We start from the raw sequence: 19,973 nt of genomic DNA, 5'->3' as shown, positions 1-19,973 counted from the left end.
TGCGAGTCGCAAACGAAAAACACGTGCCTGCAGCCTCTACAAAACGACAACATTGTGTTTTCCAGTCACTCTCTGGCCAGCGGGAATGTTTTTACGATGAATGATGCCGTGGGCATCCAAAACAAATCAATCAACCTTCAGATGTGACTTTGACATCCTCGATTTGCACCCTTTTTCATCCACTGTTGACTTTGTTTACGCGTCTCACGGGTCATACTTACGAACTATCCAAGTTTCATGTTCAGCGACTACCCGACTCATACTGCCTCTGCCGTCTCTATGAAAGCGGTATAACAGATCCACGCAACACGTTGCTTGTAATGTACGTCACATATTTTCACTACGCCTCTAAAAAACTTACATGCAAAAAATAAGCATAAATAAAATAATTTAAAAAGTCTAGTCATCACACTCCTCATCAATTTAGGGCGTTGATCAGACAATTAAATAAAAGCGTTTATTTAATTGCATATTATTTCTAATTCTATTTAGTGACTCATTATTACAAGGGCTCTTTCCTGACAATTTGTTGCAATCTAAGTCCTCAATACATAATCCCTCCAAAGACTTTAATCGACTCTGCGCCACGTATGCTTGTCCCTACTCGAACTCCAAAGTATTTTGATGTCACTTCTACAGGACTCTAAATAATATTTGTTCCAAATATGAGCCAAATCGGACCACAAATACGAGTATTTTTAATATAGCGATCCTTGCGCCACCTGGTCGCGATTTTTTTCATATGTCGCTTTCTATTCATGTATGTAGTATGTAATATGTGTTCCAAATATGAGCCTAATCGGAGCACAAATACGATTTTCTTGAATATCTCGATACCTGCGCCACCTGGCGGCGATTTTTTTCATATGTCGCTTTCTATTCATGTATGTCAGGGATGGGCCTATTTTCGGCTCCTAAATCAGTTTCAGTGCCAGCGAGTGCTAGGTGAGACGTTTGTGTGTTTTGGGGTGTTAGAGGAGTAAAAAAATACATTGGAAATATCGTACGCTTCGTCTCAAACGATATTCATCGCAAGAAGGTTGCGGAAACACTAAAAAACTGAAATGAAAATATTTTCTCTCAACCTCGAAAACTAATTCCCATACTGTGTTGCAATAGTACGAAAACACGTACACTTTTTGCCAAGAAATACGAAAAACGGAATAACCATAGACTGAAGTCGACTTTATGTTAAGCAGCGCATTATTGACATTAATTTCGCCTTCACGTACATTTAATTATATGCAAGCCGATTCATTTTGCAATATATACATAAAAGTATTTAAAAAAGAATTTTTAAAGTAGTAGCATTAGAGGATGTAGTAGTAGAAAAACGTATTAATGCATGTTTCGTATACAATCGTGGGAAAACGAAACCCTTTTTCGACTTGTTGGCAGTGCTGCCGTGAGCCTAGAAAGAAATGTTTCAGTTTACAAATAAAAAAAGGTACCAATCGCATAAACAACGACTCGTTTTACCAGTTTTATTATAAACATAACTCCTTTCATGTATAAATTTCAAATTATGGAGGAATTTTCAAATTTCTTCAGCTCACATACATATATCGTTAAATCCACACTGCAAAAATTGTTGGAGCATGTGTTGCATGTGTGTTTAATTTACGGCGACCATTTTTCTAATTTTAAAACTTGCTTTGTTTATGATTTGAATCATGATTTGAATTACAACTGAAAATTCAGTTCGAGTTGTGAATCACAAAAGCGACATTACATATTTGTGGCCTTTAGTACGAGCGAATCCGCCTGTAAAGGCTAGTTTATCCTAAAACGCTTAATAATTTGAACTTAATTGCTCTCATCCGGTGGCAAAATCCTGAGCCAGATAAATAATTTTGCATGTAAATGCAACAACAACGATTTGAGCCAGATAAATCCAGATAGAAGTCTGGTTCAATTTGTGAGCCATATAATTTGCTAATTACTTCTTTTTAGTTTGGCAACGCTGCCTTTAATAAACCTACTTTTTCATAAATAGATGTCGCTGCTTAGACTTTCACCGTATGAGTTAAATGAAAAACAGCGGCGGCATCTGCCCATCACATTTCACGTGTGCGAAAATTTCACATCTGTTTCTCAAGTCTCTCAATGATCCAGGGCATTCCCGTGAGAATTGAGCGTGAGCCGGAGCTGTAAAACTCACTGGAAGACGGCAAATAAGAGCGGTGGCAGCTCTATTTGCTAAATATGTATAAGGCCAAATACTCTCTCTTTATCAATCTTATGTGTGTTTGTATATTATTTTCATCCTGTGTTCTTCGCCCCACATACATGCACTTGATCGTCCCTCACCTAGCACTTAAATGTGCAAAGCGTGCCCGTATGAGCAAAAGGCTCATACGAGCCGTTTTGCCCATCGCTGATGTATGTAATGTAATATGTGTTCCAAATATGAGCCTAATCGGAGTACAAATACGATTTTTTTGAATATAACGGTACCTGCGCCACCTATCGGAGTTTTTTTCTTATTATTGCATTGTCATAGGGTTCTGAACTATATTCCAAGTTACAAAATTCGTGCAAGCCAGCCAGCCTGTCAAGTCAAGCTAAATAAGACCGTTTAAAAACAAACTACACTTGCTATCCACTTCCACTTTGAACTCTAACTACAGATTCCTCCTCTTAGACAGATGATGACGAATGAAAAAGTGTTGCCAGTTTTTAAATTATAACAAAATTCCTGAAACTTAATTGCCACACCTCGTAAAGCATACTCACGAATAACCAATATAAATATTTTGTATGAAATGTAAAGAGAGAACAGTGAGAGTGAGATTGGTGACCAATGAAATATTTGAAATGCATATACAATACATAGAAGACTCTAATACATAAGCCTAAATTGATATTTGTTTTGAGATGACTCGACTGATAGTAACATTGACAATGACATCTATGTATGATAAGTTAAACGGTTTTATTGAAAACAATACTTACATGAAATAACAATAATACTAAAAGCTAGAAAATAATTAGGTAGGTCCTAGGTATTAGTCATCGCACTCCTCATCAATCTAGGGCGTTGATCAGACAATTAAATAAAAGCGCTGGGATCGTGAAACTTCTAAAAATGTGAGGCGTAGCATAACCTGATTAAGGTTCAGTTGGTCTTACTTATTTATGACTATCAATAGAAATTTGACGCGTCCAACGCTTTTATGTAATTGCCTATTATTTCTCATTCTAATCAATTCATTTAGTGACTCATTATTACAAAGACACTTTCCTGATAATTTGTTACAATCTAAGTCCTCAATGCATAATCCTTCCAAAGACTTTACTTTACACTGTCACTTCTACAGGACTGCATGTAATATCTGTTCCAAAAATGAGCAAAATCGAACCATACATACGATTTTTTTGAATATCTCGATCCTTGCGCCACCTACCGAGTTTTTTTCTAATTAATGCATTGTCATCGGGTTCTGATCTATATTCCAAGTTTTAAGCTTGTAGCTTATCGGGAAGTTACTTAAATTTCAATTACAAAATTCATGCCGGCCAGCCAGCCGTCAAGTCATGCTAAATAAAACCGTTTAAAAATATCAAGTTCAAAGCAATAAAGCGGTAAAATTTTGCGCATTAGATAGGTTCCGTTAGGTTAGGTTAAAAGGATTGGGCCGAGTAGTAGCATACAAGTCCGACACTGGGCCCATTGTAATGCCCTAAACAGTAAGGGTTACTTACTGTACCAAGTACTGCCTATTGAACCACTTAGGTTAGATTAGACTGGCCGTGAGGACCTCACATAGACTGTGTTTAAGTGACTTAAACTATGAACAATTTTCGTTCGTTTGTTTCATTAGCCATTGAGTGTGCTTATAATTCTCAACTAGTTAGTGAAATATTCTAAAGACATAGTTTACATTTTTTATCCCAAAGTGGGGTTTTTCAAAGCAAAACAAGGTGGCTCAACCCGCAGCCAATACCTTGGAGCCCCCAGTACTCGCTCCCAATGAACACATACAAGGTGTAACAGGCGCATAGCAACCTCCTTCTAAATAATAAAATAATATATAGTCCACTAAAAATAACAAAATATAATTATAACAAGTAAGGAAGGCTAAGTTCGGGTGTAACCGAACATTACATACTCAGCTGAGAGCTTTGGAGACAAAATAAGGGAAAATCACCATTTAGCAAAATGAACCTAGGGTAACCCTGGAATGTGTTTGTATGACATGTGTATCAAATGAAAGGTGTTAATGATTACTTAAAACGTAGTGGGCCTTAGTTCTATAGGTGGACGCCTTTTCGAGATATCGCAATAAAGGTGGACCAGGGGTGACTCGCTTCCCAAGGCAGTCGGTTCTATGTACCGGAGCGACTCCGGATTTTGCCCGAACAAGGACTGCCATCTCAGTGTAACCCCATTTAATTTGTTGCGTCCCTCCCACAAATTGTCATCCTCCCAGCAGCTCCTTGCAGCAGGACTGTTCCATATTCTCTTGCTCCGGGAAGGTATCGAATCCAATCCGGGTCCGTCTCCTGACCCCGGACCTGAGAAATAGTTTTGCTGCATCTGCCGGAAAATAATCTTTTTAGGACGGTCATACTCTGTTCAGTGTGTCTCGTGTAAGGGATGGTTGCATCGGACAGGTTGTTCTGGGCTTGATCCCAAAACCCGACGTCCACGTAACTTTTATAAATCTTTTGTGGCTCCTTGCTGTTCACGCCCAAGGGCGTCCCGTAGTCTACGCCTAAGCGCCCCCCCCCCCCCCTCCCACTACCTTCCAGCAGCCCCGCTGCTCAACAAGCCACAACAAGTAGCCGCTGCTGCTCGCTCCCCACGGCGCCAACAACTCAAACAGCTGCTACCACTCATAACTACAATCTTCGTAGTAGAGTCGGAAGCAATGCTGAGCAACAGCCCCTGCCCCCGTCTTCTCCCCCCTATTTTCCGGCAGCAATCGTGTAGGTCAGGGAAACAGACTCTTAGACCCTACCTCCGTTTGCCAGCACAGAATATATATGTTTGCCACATCCGCCCAATGCTGCTCCTGCCTTGGGTGGTGCCACTTTCCTAGATGTTCTGGTCTCCGCGACGGCAACCCCCCGACGGGTTTCATCGCGCCATGTTGCCAGGTCGCAAACCCAAATCATCCGGGTACCCCAATGCTTGCCAAAGGACGCACAGTCCCAGGGCCACAACAGCAATTGCGTCCTGGCCTTCCTCAACCCAGGCGTAGTCACCCGTCACTTACCCCCCGAGTGGCGACGTCTCCCCCCATGCACTTCAGAATTCTGAAGTTAAACTGTAATGGACTAACTGGGAAGATTACGGAGATAGTCGATTTCATGAAGCGGCACAACATCCGCATTGCTGCGATTCAAGAGACTAAACTCACAGCACGATCTGCATTGCAGACCTGCTCTGGGTATAATGTCCACAGAAAAGATCGCGAGAGCGGAAATGGAGGCGGCCTCGCGTTTATAATACACCACTCTGTGCAATATTATATATTTGATCCTAGCATCGACCGCAGGGACAATGTCTTAGAACGTCAAGGCCTATCTGTCCGGTCAGGCGATGCAAACCTAGAAATCATCAAGATCTACATCCCCCCTGCCACCTGTTGCCCCAATGGATACCGACCTAATATCAGAGCCTTACTCACTGACAACAATCGCATTATCTTAGGCGATTTCAATGCCCATCACGATCTATGGCATTCAAACTTGCGGGCGGACAGTAGGGGGGTGATGTCGGCGGATCAAATAGAAGAAACGACGTTCTGCACAATAAACGGAGACGCCGCCACACGTATGGTAGGAAGCTGTCACAGCTCGCCAAATATCTCTATCGTGAGCGCAGAACTCGTAAACTGCGTCAACTGGCAACCGATGGTAACATTGGCATCCGACCACCTGCCTATACTTATTTCGCTCGAGCGTACCGTCGACCTCATCGTCACCGAAAAACGCACTTTCATAAACTTTAAAAAAGGAAAGTGGGAAGAATATAAATCTTTTACAGACAACCTCTTTGCTGCCCTCCCTATCCCGACTGATGCCCGCCAAGGGGAGCGTGCCTTCCGCAAGGTCATTGAATCCGCCTCGGCACGTTTCATTCCCGCCGGGAGAATTCCCGAAATACGGCCCCACTTCCCGGCGGAGGCCGCAAACTTAGCGAGAGAACGTGACCTTATAAGGCAGCTTGATCCAGGCGACCCCCAAATAAGGGATATAAACCAACGCATCAGATTGCTCTCTACCGGTGTGGGTAAACTTTGGTCCACCGTAAAGTCCCTATCGAATCCGACTAAGCACAAAGACAAAGTTTCCATCGCCTTTGGCGACAAAGTGCTGTCGGATGCGAAAAAATGCGCGAGCGCTTTCTGCCGACAATATATAATGCATTCTACGGTCGACAAAGATAGACGGAGGGCCAACAGACACGCACATAAACACAAATTCAGCGCGTCACCAATGACCATCACCGCTAAAGAGGTTGAGGACGCCATTGGTCGCGCTAAACCATCCAAAGCAGTGGGCCCAGACGGCATAGCCATGCCGATGCTTAAAAGCCTAGGGAAAGAGGGTTTCAAATATTTAGCGCAGGTCTTCAACCTGTCTCTTTCCACCTTTGTCATACCCTAGAAATGGAAAATGGCCAAGGTGGTCCCGCTACTAAAGCCTGGTAAACCAGCTAACATAGGAGAGTCGTATCGTCCGATATCTCTCCTATCGCCAGTGGCAAAGACGCTCGAAGCCATTTTGCTCCCTTATTTCCAAGCAAATTTGCAGCTAGCCTCTCATCAGCATGGCTTCAGAAAACTCCATAGCACTACCTCCACGCTAAATGCCCTTGGCACCCAGATAAATTGCGGTTTAAATCAAAACCCCCACCATAGAACAGTACTCGTAGCGCTAGACCTATCAAAAGTTTTTGATACGGTCAACCATGGCTCGTTACTGCAAGACCTGGAAGGGTCTACCCTTCCCCCATGTCTTAAAAGGTGGACCGCAAATTATCTGGGTGGTCGGCAGGCATCGGTGCAATTTAGAAACGAAACATCAAAACCAAGGAGAATTAAACAAGGGGTGCCACAGGGTGGTGTCCTATCCCCACTTTTGTTTAATTTCTACGTATCTAAGCTACCTTCACCACCGGAAGGGGTCACAATTGTTTCCTACGCCGATGACTGCACAGTAATGGCCACAGGCGTAGGCCCACAGATCGATGAGCTATGCAATAAAATAAACGGCTACCTCCCTGATCTCTCCAGTTTTTTCGCCACGCGAAACCTGGCATTATCACCGACTAAATCTTCCGCGACCTTATTTACAACATGGACGTCCCAAATGTCGACCATTTTGAACATCCACGTCGATGGCTCTACGCTACCGACTGTCTTACACCCCAAAATCTTGGGTGTGACGTTTGATCAGGATCTACATTTCGGTGAGCACGCAGCCGCAGTTGTTCCGAGAATTCAGAGCCGCAACAAAATCCTCAAATCCCTTGCTGGCAGTACCTGGGGAAAAGATAAAGAAACGCTCATGACTACATACAAAGCAATTAGCCAGCCGATTACGTGCTACGCGTTACCCATATGGTCGCCAAGCCTAAAAATTACCCACTGGAAGAAGCTACAGGCCTACCAAAATACTGCTCTCAGAATTGCCACGGGCTGTCTTCTTATGTCCCCAGAACACCATCTGCATAATGAGGCGAGAATACTCCCCATCAGGGAGAGAAACGAGATGCTGACCAAACAGTTCCTGTTAAATACCCAGAAACCTGGGCATCCCAACAGCCTAGGGGCTTAAGGAGTCATCTCAGTAAGCATTTTGAGGAAATACGGCACCTGAGAACCCAGCCGTATGACTGTCAACAACAACAACAACAAAAAACTGTCTACCTAGAAATCGAACTGTTGCCAACAACTGCTGTCTTGGACTAAGTAGGAAATTGAAAAGTAAAATCTCCGCCAACGAAACAAAAACTACGCTCTGTACGGTGTCGAGAGAAGAAGGGATGGTCCTTGTAATATTCGACAGAAAAGTTTTCCGGAAGATTCGCGGTTATTGTGTACGCTGTGTATCGAAGGAGCTTGATTGATGAGATGTTTGAACTTTACGCAAACGCTTATGGCAACGCATAAAAGTCTCAACCTACGCTGGATGAATCATGCTATGCAAATGGATTAAGATGCTCCAGCCTCCGATATCTCGTGTGATCTCAATTGCTACCAGATAACGCGAGGCAGCAGTGACTCGCCACGCAACGGCCAAAACCGCCTAGGCAGTCAAGCGCGCATTAATGATAATAATGATTGTAGTTCTTGTGCGATAGTTATTGAGGATAACGTGGTGTTATCATTGAAGTATAGAACGATCGAAAGTTTGTGTAACCGTTTCTAGTTACTGTACTTATCATAAAGGACCTCTCAGAGCAGCTGTCAGCTTGTCTGACAGAGCCGTTCTTTAAGCAAATAAATATGCAAATTATATTTTTGATGTATTTTCAAATAAATGAAATATAATCAATCTTACGTTATAAAACATGAAATACGAAAACACTAAAAACTGATTTGAAACACCACTTTCCACAAAAAAAAGAGAGGTTTAAAAGTAGCGAAGAAAAAAGTATTCAATGCGAAAAACGACCACTTTGTTATATAAATGCAGACTAAAATTTTAAGTTTGCACTTAAAGCTTTGGGTTTCGAATATAGTTTATATGTACAGTCGTGGCGTACAATATTGGTACTAGAAATAATATTTGTAAGAACTTTATTTTCGAACGCTTCGATAAATATAGAAATGAATTGAAATGTGACCAACATTGTTTTATTATATTTAAAATTTTTCGAACCGGTCAAAACGACGGGACCGAATGGAGTGATACCGGCCATGTTGCAAGCCGCTTGCGTCAAATTGCTACCCGATAAACATGGCATCTTTTCAAGACGCCTACAAGATGGTTATGCTTCCGAAGCCGGGAGAAGTGTTCGGATTTTGATCATTCCTAAAACAGAGAAACTAAGCCACATGGACCAAGGACTATAAACCAATAAGTATCTCCTCTTTTATCCTGGAAATACTTTAGTGGCTTATCGATCTGCATATAAAAGAAAACGCGAATACACCTTGGCAGCCTTCTCTTCATTTCAAACGGAGGCCATCTGCAGGGCACTTATAAGACATTAAACGCAATACTCTACAGTTGTTGCATAGGTTAATCCTATGCTCAGTAGCAATGCCATCAGCGCAACTTTATGCGCCGTCCCAGTTTGTAAAATAGCTACCAGAGGCACATCTCAATGCGGCGTGCTACTGCCTTTTCTTTGGATACTGGTTGTTAACGAAATTGTAGAAATTTTTAGCGCAGAAGGACCGACGATCTGGGGATTCTGATCACAAGCAAATTCATGCAAAAGACTAGTGTGCTCATAGATACACCATATTGCGGCGTTTCGCGATAGGCAGGACAGAACGGGCTGAGGGTAAACCCAACGAACACGGAAATTTCCCTGTTCACAAGGAAATCAAAAATCACATCCTTTAACTTACCGAGGCTAAATGGCACATCGATAAATCTCTCTTCATAACCAAACATCTTGGCATGATACTCGACTCCAAATTAAGCTGAAAAAGGAACCTTGAGGTGAGATCAAGGAAAGCATACTACACCTGAGAAGGGCTTTCGGAAGGAACTGGGGACGTTCACCGCATATCAACACAGTCATTCGACCGATATGAACGTATGGAGCTCTTGTTTGGTACAAGGCGCTAGACAAAATGGGTAATCAATATAGGCTTGGTAAGGTGCAAAAGCTAGCATGTCTGAGTATGTCAGGCGCAGCAGCGCATCTCAGGAAGGGTTAAACGTAAACTAGTACCTGATGCTGGTGTTGACCCCGAACCCACTATAGATCCCACTAAAGGACTATAAAACGCAATCGAACCTGGCCTAACGTCTGACACCGACCATATTACGGCGTTTTTTGTTTTTCAGGTGCAGAATACAAGATATCCTTCAAGGGAGGAATGAAAGAAAGGCCTAAACAGTGGTGAGGGTATTGCGATCTACACAAGCGCTACGAAAATGGAAAAGGGAGCTGGAGCTGGAATATACCCGAAGCATATGTAGGTAAATATGGCGGCCACCGTGGTGTGATGGTAGCGTGCTCCGCCTATCACACCGTATGCCCCGGGTTCAACTCCCGGGCAAAGCAACATCAAAATTTTAGAAATAAGATTTTTTCAATTAGAAGAAAATTTTTCTAAGCGGGGTCGCCCCTCGGCAGTGTCTGGCAAGCGCTCCGATTGTATTTCTGCCATGAAAAGCTCTCAGTGAAAACTCATCTGCCTTGCAGATGCCGTTCGGAGTCGGCATAAAACATGTAGGTCCCGTCCGGCCAATTTGTAGGGAAAAATCAAGAGGAGCACGACGCAAATTGGAAGAGAAGCTCGGCCTTAGATCTCTTCGGAGGTTATCGCGCCTTACATTTATTTATTTTTTATATGTAGGTAAATCAATCGTACCAACTTTCTACCTCAATCATTTTCTTCCAATCGGAAGTCTATGCCATAGACAGAGCAACCAGCACGGTCCCAGACGTCAGCGTAATGATCTTTGTCGACAGCCACGCCACCTTAAAAGCATTAGAATCCAACTTCATGACAACGGAGCGTCCCTGGCGTCAATAAGGCACCTAAATGTCTATCTTTGCTGAGTGATCAGCTTGGCGATGTTGAAGAGAATGAATTTAAAAATCGAGGAATATGAGATTAGCGCAACGAACTCGTTGTGGACCAACCGATATGAATCCATGTTTGGATAGGTAAGGAACTAGCTTCCTTCTTAAGCTAAATAAATCTGCAGTGAGAGCACTTGCGTACATATGTCATCACAGGCCATTGCGCTATTGTACCAACGCTCCGAAGATGGCGCATACCAACAAGTTCCCTCTACAGAAGCTGTCGGGATGAGCAGAAAGAGGAATCGATACAACTTTCTCTCTGTCGATGTCCAAGGCTGCAAATCAGACGACTCAGATTTCTGGGCGCACGGTTTTTGGACAGTTTGGCAGAGGTTAGAAATGTTGATCTTTTACTCCTACTTAAGTCCATCAGAGAAAGCATTGAGGACCACTAGGACGAAACATCTCCGATTGAAACTGTGGGAAAACTTAAATTAAATATTTGAAACTTCGCGGAATAAAAATATTAAATTGTATAAAATAAAATCAAAAAGTCAAGCACTTCAAAAGTAGCAACGCAATGTCCCAATATTTTTATTTGTCACTGTAAAATATTAACATGTATTCGCGGAAAATTGTTCACAATATTAATTAACAAACAAGAAATGCAAACATTTACAAAGCTTAGCATTCATTTTGTTGTTGCACGTTAGTGTTACTATAACGTAACGAAATACAGTTAATAGGAAACGGATTAATTGAAGTAGGCAAATATTTGAAGAAGTTATAAAAATGCGATAACATAATAAATAACAACATAAACAAAAAATAGATCGCACAAAAATTATGGGAAGTAAAGTGAAATGTACATCTGGCCTCGCATAAATGAGAATTCAACAGGTTCCTCAGTAGCCTCAAACGTCTCTTCTTAGGTTAACTGATCGGTATACTAACGGGCTAATGCCTGAAGGGAATACACGACGAATACATGGGAATTCTAACCAACGTTTTTTGTCGGAGCTGCAGGGATGAAGAGGAGATAGAAAGCGTCGAGCACCTCCTCTGTAGATGCCCTGCTCTCGCCAGTATACGTACGGAATGTCTGAATAAGTATTCCATTGACTGCTTAGCAGAACTTGGCTCTGCGGAAATCGAAAATATTCTACGCTACATCAGAAGGACAAATTGGTTCAAATTTTTACACATCTAAAGGAGGAAGGGCTATAGCCCACACAGTGGTATCACAATGGGCCAGCCGGCCTAGTAGTGTCACTCACATTTCTGGGGGCAACCACTTTAACCTAACCTAACCTTAAGTAAAATATAGGCAAATTTTGGCACTTCAACCCTTTGAAGCTAAAATAGAAGTGCAGAAGTTCTGGACATCTATTCTGAGCATTGAGCATAGGTTTGGTTAACCAGGTCAATCAATAAAGACCGTACATAGACTAAATGTGTCCATATTATGAACTTCACATCATTTTTGCACAAAACCTTCGAGAGGCTGATAGATGTGTATATAAAGTCAACATGGATCTCCAAAACATATCATGCGTACCAAAGGCAAGTCGGTATAGGGTGATTATAAACATAGTGAACCCCTAGGAATACAAGGAGTACGCCTTACCAGTCCTCTTACACAATGCCTGGGCTTACAACATTGAAGTACATCTATTCCTTACCATATGCCTCGACTGCATGCATAATTCCAGGAAGATTACTTCGCATAGGGGGCTGTATGAGGCCACAAAATTTGTGACAAGTAACACGACGCAGGGCGCTGTTTTGTCATCTCTGCTGCAGACGCTGGTCAACAACCTACAGGCGAAAAACACCGCGTTAAGAAATACAAGACTCAATGCCTCGGGCAGCTTGAGCGCTGACCATACGACCATCATAGTATAGCCTCATCAAATATTGGCCGAACATTACCAAGTTCCCTAAATGTACATCGATGGATTTCTTAGAGCCACAATAGGGGTGGAAGGTTGGCGCAAGGGCTCTCAAATGGCAGACGAGGCGATACACGGGCTTATGGGATAAGATGGAAATGAAAAAGCGGATGAGCTAGTTAACCAGGCAGCACTGCTCGAAGTTTATACCGTAGAGGTTCGCGGTGGGGTGCGATAAAGCCATGCGAGATAACGCCATATGGCCTTATCACTCAATTCAAAGAGAGATAAAGCCATATTCGCGCCAAAATTTCTGTATGGCTTTATTTCCAATTTCAAAGAGCGATAAGGCCATATGGCGTTATCTCGTATGGCTTTATCTCTCATTTGATTTTCCCTTTTACGGAATATTTTCGGTGCATTCGTGAACGAGCTGATATTACCTTATAACTCTTATGTTTATTGTTATGTTAGCCAATCCAACATCGGCTGCGCCATGTACAGTAATTCTGCGTAGAATATCTTTCTGTATAGGCGGCCTTCGGCCGCGCTTATAAAAACGCCACGGTTATACCACACACCCGGTCTTGGCATGGCGTAGCCCAGGGTTATTTTTTATAAGCGCGGCCAAAGGCCGCCTATGCGGAAAGGTGTTTCAACTTCTCAAAATGAGTAGTAAAAATATATATTTTCCTTTTTCTTTATTAACTGAAAGGTGGTAAGGTAATATTTATGTTTGTTTTTTTTTGTTTATGTGGCAGCACAGCTTTGTAATGTCATCAATAAAATATATATATATATAAATGTGCATGTTGCTACAAAAGCGGGATTGATTTAATAAAAACATTTATAATAAGTAAAAACAATACAAAAATGAAATGTGAAATATACAAAAATGCAATTTGAGTTTATCGTTGCCAATTTATATAGATATGTATGTATGTAAGGTTTTGAAAGATATGTAAATTGTAATTTAAAGTGCTATAGAAATTTGCTAAATTTACAAACTTTAACAACAAATAACTTTAAAATTATAAGTTTGCGCACTTTAAAATATATTTGCCAAGAGTACGGAGTTATTTTATAATATAGGTCCCGGTTTCTGGTCGAGTTTTTCACTTTGGTCGTTAAGCAAACTTCTGGTAACACTATTTATTCATTCACTCAGCTCGCCACGAACCGGCCAGTTCGACCTAACCTAATTGACTAACAAATGAAATCTTACCCTTAGATACAAAGCTCAACGTTAGAAAATAATTCTGCCTTCTTGGCAAATATAAATTGTTGCTGAGAAGTTTGGATTTATAACCGGCCACTTAGCAATCGGGAGGCACGCACAACGGATGGGTGCTCCCTATAATGTTTACTGCAGGAGCTGCAAAGACGAAGAGGAGAGAGGAACAGTCAAGCACCGGTGGCCAGTCTATCCTAACCTAACCTGGCATTTCTCGAAAAGAATAGCAGACTTTACTGCTCGTCACGCTTGTAGTTACTTTAGGACTACTGTTGAATATACAAATAATTAAAAATTGATATTTGCGAAAGCACAGTTAACAACAGCAATTCAGAATAACTCAATTTAACACTTTTACAATGTCATGCATCGTGTGGACGCATTACGACAGGCATGGCGTATGAGTAACATTCAATGCATCGCAAATATGTATGTAAAGCAGTGTTGCCAGGTGATGCAAAAAAAAGAAGCTAGATTGGCAAAAAAAAAGGTTAGAAAAGACTAAATTTAGAAAAAAAAGAAGCTAAAAAAAGGCCAGAAATTTTTTGGTTAATTCATTAAATTTTTTTTATATTTTAGTTTACACATTTATAAATAAAAACTTATAAACATAACTTCCTGTTTCAAAACATATCAGGCACATTTTCTTTGACTAGCACATGGAATTACTTTAAATGATTGCATATGTGTATATACATAAAAAAAATATTACAAACTAATTATTTATATAAAATATTCCCCGTCTGAAGAATCAGAAGAGCTTATGCCTGGGTATAAAGTTTGGCTATTTACCATAGATATGAGATTATCGGTAATTTCAAAGTCATTACAACATTTAGATAAGCGTTTTAACGAGCATATAATATTAAGCAGCGCATTAAGCATTTTAATTTTTAGTTTGTTCCTTAATTTAGTTTTCAGAATTTTCATGCCACTAAAAACTAAATACTAAAAAACTAAATATGAATTCGACAAGTTCTAAAAAAGGAGGTCCGTTTAATGCATTTTTATGTTCTCGGACTTTCGACCAAAATTCCATGGTGGAGGGTACATTTTTCCATTGTATAGTTATAAGTTTTCGCCACTGCAGCTCTATTAATGCTATTTGACTTGAAGAATAACTATACTTCTCTTTTTCAAAGTAAGAAAATACATCTGGCTTTGAAATTTTCAACGAATTTTCAGCAGAAAAAGAATTAATCTTTTGTAGAGAACTCATATTATTAGGTATTAGGTGTTCACAGGAACTATTGAAATTATTTTATTTTAGAAATTTTTAAAAATACATTCGGAGTAAAAAAGGCTAGAAAAAAGTCACGAAGCTAAACACAAAATTTCGAGGCTAAAGGCAAAAAAAAGGGCTAAATCTAATCTCGAAAAGGCTAACCTGGCAACACTGATGTAAAGCGCCAAATACACGACACGAACATTTCCGCGAACATTCCGCAATCTTGTTCGCAGCTTTGGCCATACACCACACGAACTTTTGGCCGAACATTAGATCTCTTTCAGCAATGATGTCATGATATGAAACTTCTCGCTCTCTGAGAGCGCGTGAAAATGTGCATTTTTTATAACATTGACCATAGATGCCATCATCCTCAAAATCAAGTTTGGGCATTTCGGAATAACTTTGGGGTATTTTACATGGTAAAGGTTTAATTTATGATTTTCACCGAAAACTTACTCAAGATTGTCAAATGGGATATCAAAAAACTCGAATTTTTTCAGGATCACAAATAAAAAAAAGCTTATTTTACCCGTTAAAAATTTTTCCGTGACAACACGTGAAATTTAATTTTTTGATAGCTAACATAAAATGTTATCTCTTTTCGTGCGTTAATATAACAGCTCATTTAATTTTGTTATTTCTTGTACCTTTTTTACAAATTTTTGATCCGCTTATGTAGTTGAATACACTTGAAATGAAAAATAATGAAAACGCACCGATTTTCTTGGAATTTTTTTTGCGCGGTTTACGCAACTCTGATCTTCAAGACCCATTCTTGGAAACGAATGAAGTTTGTTTACAATCGAATGAACCAATGTTTACAATTGAATGAACTTTAAGACCCATTCCTGGAAACGAATTGAGAGAGAATGAATGTTTCGTATCATGTCATCATTGTCTTTCAGACAGCGATGAATACGGACAACAATTGTGCTGCAGCAATATTGCTCGCTGTGGCAATTAAGCGTAAAAAAAAGAAAGAAGATTTAATAAATTCACTCAGAAATTTTTTATTGTCCATTTTACTTTTCCGCGCACGTCTGTTCCGTTCAGAAATTACTACGATTATGAGCTATTTCGCCATACACGCACGAACAGTTCGCGCAAATGTTCGCCAAAAATTAAAATATTTTGATTTTTGGCGAACATTTGCGCGAACTGGCAAACACCACCATACACGACAGAAAAGGTCGCAGAAGCATGACATAATGGGAATGTTCGCGGAAATGTTCGTGTCGTGTATTTGGCGCTTTAATGAATGGCAGCGTTTTCGGGAGAACATTTGAATGTATGTATTACATTAGACCGTTTATGAAATAAAATCCTTTTTATTTCCACACAGGCATGAGAGTTTTGTATGGGTGTAAAATGTGGATTTCATTCAAGTATTTGTTTCCCCCCCCCCCCCCCCCATAAAAATAAGAGAGAAAAAAATGCTGTTATTATTAATGATATTTTGTACACCCTAATGAAATTTTGGACCTTGTTTTAAAAAACAAGAATTTCTGGAATGGTCTAATGTGCAAGAAATATGAAATATATCCACAGTAATTCCGGGCAGTAAAACGCAATCAGTAGTAACAATAAAAAAAATAAAAACTCAAGCAAAATTATTAATAAAATAACAAAAATGTAATACAAAAAAAATTGAACAAAAAACATTTTTAAATAAATAACATCAAAAGATTCACCCTATAAGTGTAGGAGGAGGAACGAAAATCCAATAGATTCGAATCAACATCGAGCGCTGATTGATACGAAAAATAAGAAAGAAATTAAAAAAAAATTAATATATTTACATACATGTGTTCTACTAACCTAAAGAGTACTAAGTATAGTGGGAGAAACTATTTGAAATGTCAAATTTAGATTTGGCATTTTGATACGAACACGGAAAGAAAAAAAGTTGGTAAAATCAACCGAAATACTCTGTTAAACCAGCTTCACACAAATTATTGATTCTAAATTAAGTGTTTCACGAAATTGTTTTCTAATTGAAAAATAATGCCAGGATTTTCGTGTGGCAGGCGTAGCATGGTGGCCGCCTAGCTCTGGTCTTATATCTTTCAATTATTACAGTCACCCTAAGAATACCCATGAAAACTGTTAAAATAACAGATTTCTTTCATCATTATAACAACAGTGGCTGTTGATATTCGTGATATACGCCCCCGACAAACGCCGAATTCAAAAATATCGGCGCGGCGGCGGCGTTCTGCACGTTACTATATTGTAACGAGTTCTGAGAAATTCCTGATAATTATACACCTCCTGCTAACGTTCGAATCGCTGAACTGTCGAATAAATTACTCCAATAATCAGTATTGCAAAATGGTCTTTTATAGGCTACTTTGGGAGTAGTACTTCCCAATTACAATTATACTTCACTACTAGCGTGTTTCAATGAACTGATTACTAATTCCTCAGCTTGCGCGGCATTTATTCTCTCGATTACCTCCTTCGCATATTTCTCCTAGAAGTTTCACGAACATGCCTTGTAGAACAGTTGTATCTCATACTTGGTTATTTAGCTATATACATGTATATCTGTAGTTTATGTTTTTCTTCTCGCCATATGCGTGGGTATGTGTGAATTACAACTTCTGCTCTCAGCTGCCGACAACATATGTGTATGTGAAAAAATCTTTCTGCTTCAAGCTGCTGGTTATGTGTATGGAATATTCTACATTGCCTTGTACATAAGTGTGGCTGCTTGCTGCAATGTGAACATGTAAATAAGTGTGGCTGCTTGCTGCAATGTGAACATGTAAATAAGTGTGGCTGCTTGCTGCTTTTGTTGTTGGGATTATTTACAACAGCATAGTGATGCTAACATTCGCCACAATATTTTCTACTCATTTAAGACTGTATGGGCCATTTATTGCTCAAGTCGAAAATTTGACCGATATGGTGGAAAGGGGTATCAACGGATGCGCATTACTGCCAGTTATAAGAAACTAATTGCGAAATTTAACTTTTCTACCCGTTCTAAAGTTATTTACAAAAAAAAAAAAAAACAGGCGCTTTCAATGCCACCTTAACACGGATTTTTCATCACCCTTTCCCAACTAGTCCCTTGGAGTGAATCACATTGATTCTAGCCTACCAACCAAGTTTAAATATCACCTAAACGTTACGGCTCCTGTTACATATGTGAATACGTAGGCACATATATTTACCAGGTGAGGCTTTGTCCTTCGCAAGAACACTCAAAGTGGTGAAGCAAAAGCTTTCCCAAGACAGTCGAATAAATGACCGGATGTGCTACTACTCTAACGTAGTGGACAATCGAACTAGTCTGAAATCTGCGGCTACGCGGTTATTCATAATGTATCAAAAGGCCGGAAAGCAACAGTTTGGACTGAGCGTACAACCTTAACATCTTTCATTCTAAAATATCGTTTTGGTTTAACGAAGACTATTGAAATCAATGTTTCGAACACAAACGACTGCAAATTTTGGTCTACATTAAAAAAAAATTTATGCTGGGTCCTTGTAAAATTTAAATTATGTAGGATTATACTATTTTCACCCATGAGTTAAGCAATAATATCCACTTCGACTGCTCGAGGACGGCATTCTTGGCCGAATATCTACTCCCTAACGCTTCAAGGTGTTTCTCTGGTAGTGCTCGGCAGTATAGCACGACAAAAAAATTCGTTAGAAAATCTTCGGAGCTACACCTAGGGCTTCTAGGAAAGTTACGTCGACGAAGGTATGAGTTCGAAGTCGCAGTCCTATAGCTTCTGTGCTTACATATGCTGTGAGAGCCAGAAGGCGTGGTAGCGACTGGTGGTGGACAGTATTGCTACTGTTCGCACATCGGGAATTATAACTCTTTAAACAGCCGAAAAAAACTAGAGGCGCCCCTTGGCGCAATCAACAATAGGTGCTAGTCGTTAAAACTGTGCGACGAAAGTCATGAATATTAAAAGACCATTAATAGCAACCGTAAGTCGCTTTTGTGCGTGACCAGCAAAGAGCCACAAATGATTTAAAGAAATCGTGTCGACAACGAGTATTAGCATTCGGTGAAACTACGCTTTGTACGAGACATACAGACAAAAGTGTGACCATTTTAAGTACTTAAACTTTTTTCGGCAGATGCAGCAGTACAGGTCCTTAGACCGGGGTTAGGTTCGAAGCCTCCTTGGGGTAAGTGCACGAAGGACATTCCCTCCGCTAAGGCGCAGTCTACGGGACGACCTAGGGCGTGAACAGCAAGGAGCCACAAAAGATGTATAGAAGTTACGTGGATATCTGGTTTTGGGATCTAGCCCAGAACAACCTGTCCGATGCAACCATCCCTTACACGAGACACACTGACAAGAGTATGACCGTCCTAAAAAGATTCTTTTCCGGCAGATACAGCAAAACCATTTCTCAGGACCGGGGTCAGGAGACGGACCCGGATTGGGTTCCATACCTTCCCGGAGCAAGAGAATATGGAGCAGTCCCACTGCAATGAGCTGCTGGGAGGATGACAATTTGTGGGAGGGACGCAACAAATTAAATGGGGTTACACTCAAATGATAGTCCTTGGTCGGGAAAAATTCCGAATCGCTCCGGTACATAGAACCGACTGCCTTGGGAAGCGTGAGCGCCGAGATCGTTAGTTTCTTTTTAAAATAAGCTAATCTGCGTAGATAATATTCACAGTTGTTCGCTTAAATTAACCATAATTCGATCAATTTTACTGAATGTCTCTTAATTCAAGAACAAGCCTGATTTGTTGATTTTACTAGCTTCATTACTTTCGGTGAACGAAAATTCCAATTGTGTATCTTCGCTCATAACTATGCATGAATTTATAATACTTAATCGGGTCATAAGTTCTGTCACAAGTGCTCAAGAAAACCTTTTTTTTTTTGCGCTTAAAACTTTCTGTCGGCTTTCTCTAAGCAGGTATTCCTTGATACAAGAATAAGTAACTTGGCGGAATCTGGG

The 19,973-nt window shown here is 40.4% G+C and overlaps 2 protein-coding genes across 17 annotated transcripts in view; one reads left to right on the top strand and one right to left on the bottom strand.

Annotated features, from left to right (window-relative positions):
- LOC137249748 (cilia- and flagella- associated protein 210) overlaps positions 1-19,973 on the top strand; it is a 176,833-nt gene that overhangs the window by 121,683 nt on the left and 35,177 nt on the right. The gene's annotated exons all lie outside the window — the stretch shown is intronic.
- l(1)G0196 (inositol hexakisphosphate and diphosphoinositol-pentakisphosphate kinase) overlaps positions 1-19,973 on the bottom strand; it is a 136,500-nt gene that overhangs the window by 103,133 nt on the left and 13,394 nt on the right. For 4 of the 16 annotated variants that reach the window (XM_067781548.1, XM_067781549.1, XM_067781550.1 and 1 more), the window contains exon 3: positions 16,718-16,773. The exons of the other annotated variants lie outside the window; for them this stretch is intronic. In XM_067781548.1, the coding sequence (XP_067637649.1) occupies positions 16,718-16,773 (56 nt within the window). The remainder of the gene's footprint in view (positions 1-16,717; positions 16,774-19,973) is intronic. 16 annotated transcript variants of the gene reach the window in all.

This window comes from Eurosta solidaginis, chromosome 4 (assembly GCF_040869045.1).
Source record: "Eurosta solidaginis isolate ZX-2024a chromosome 4, ASM4086904v1, whole genome shotgun sequence".
NCBI classification, from domain to species: domain Eukaryota; kingdom Metazoa; phylum Arthropoda; class Insecta; order Diptera; family Tephritidae; genus Eurosta; species Eurosta solidaginis.
This window is presented reverse-complemented; position numbering and strand designations above follow the sequence as displayed.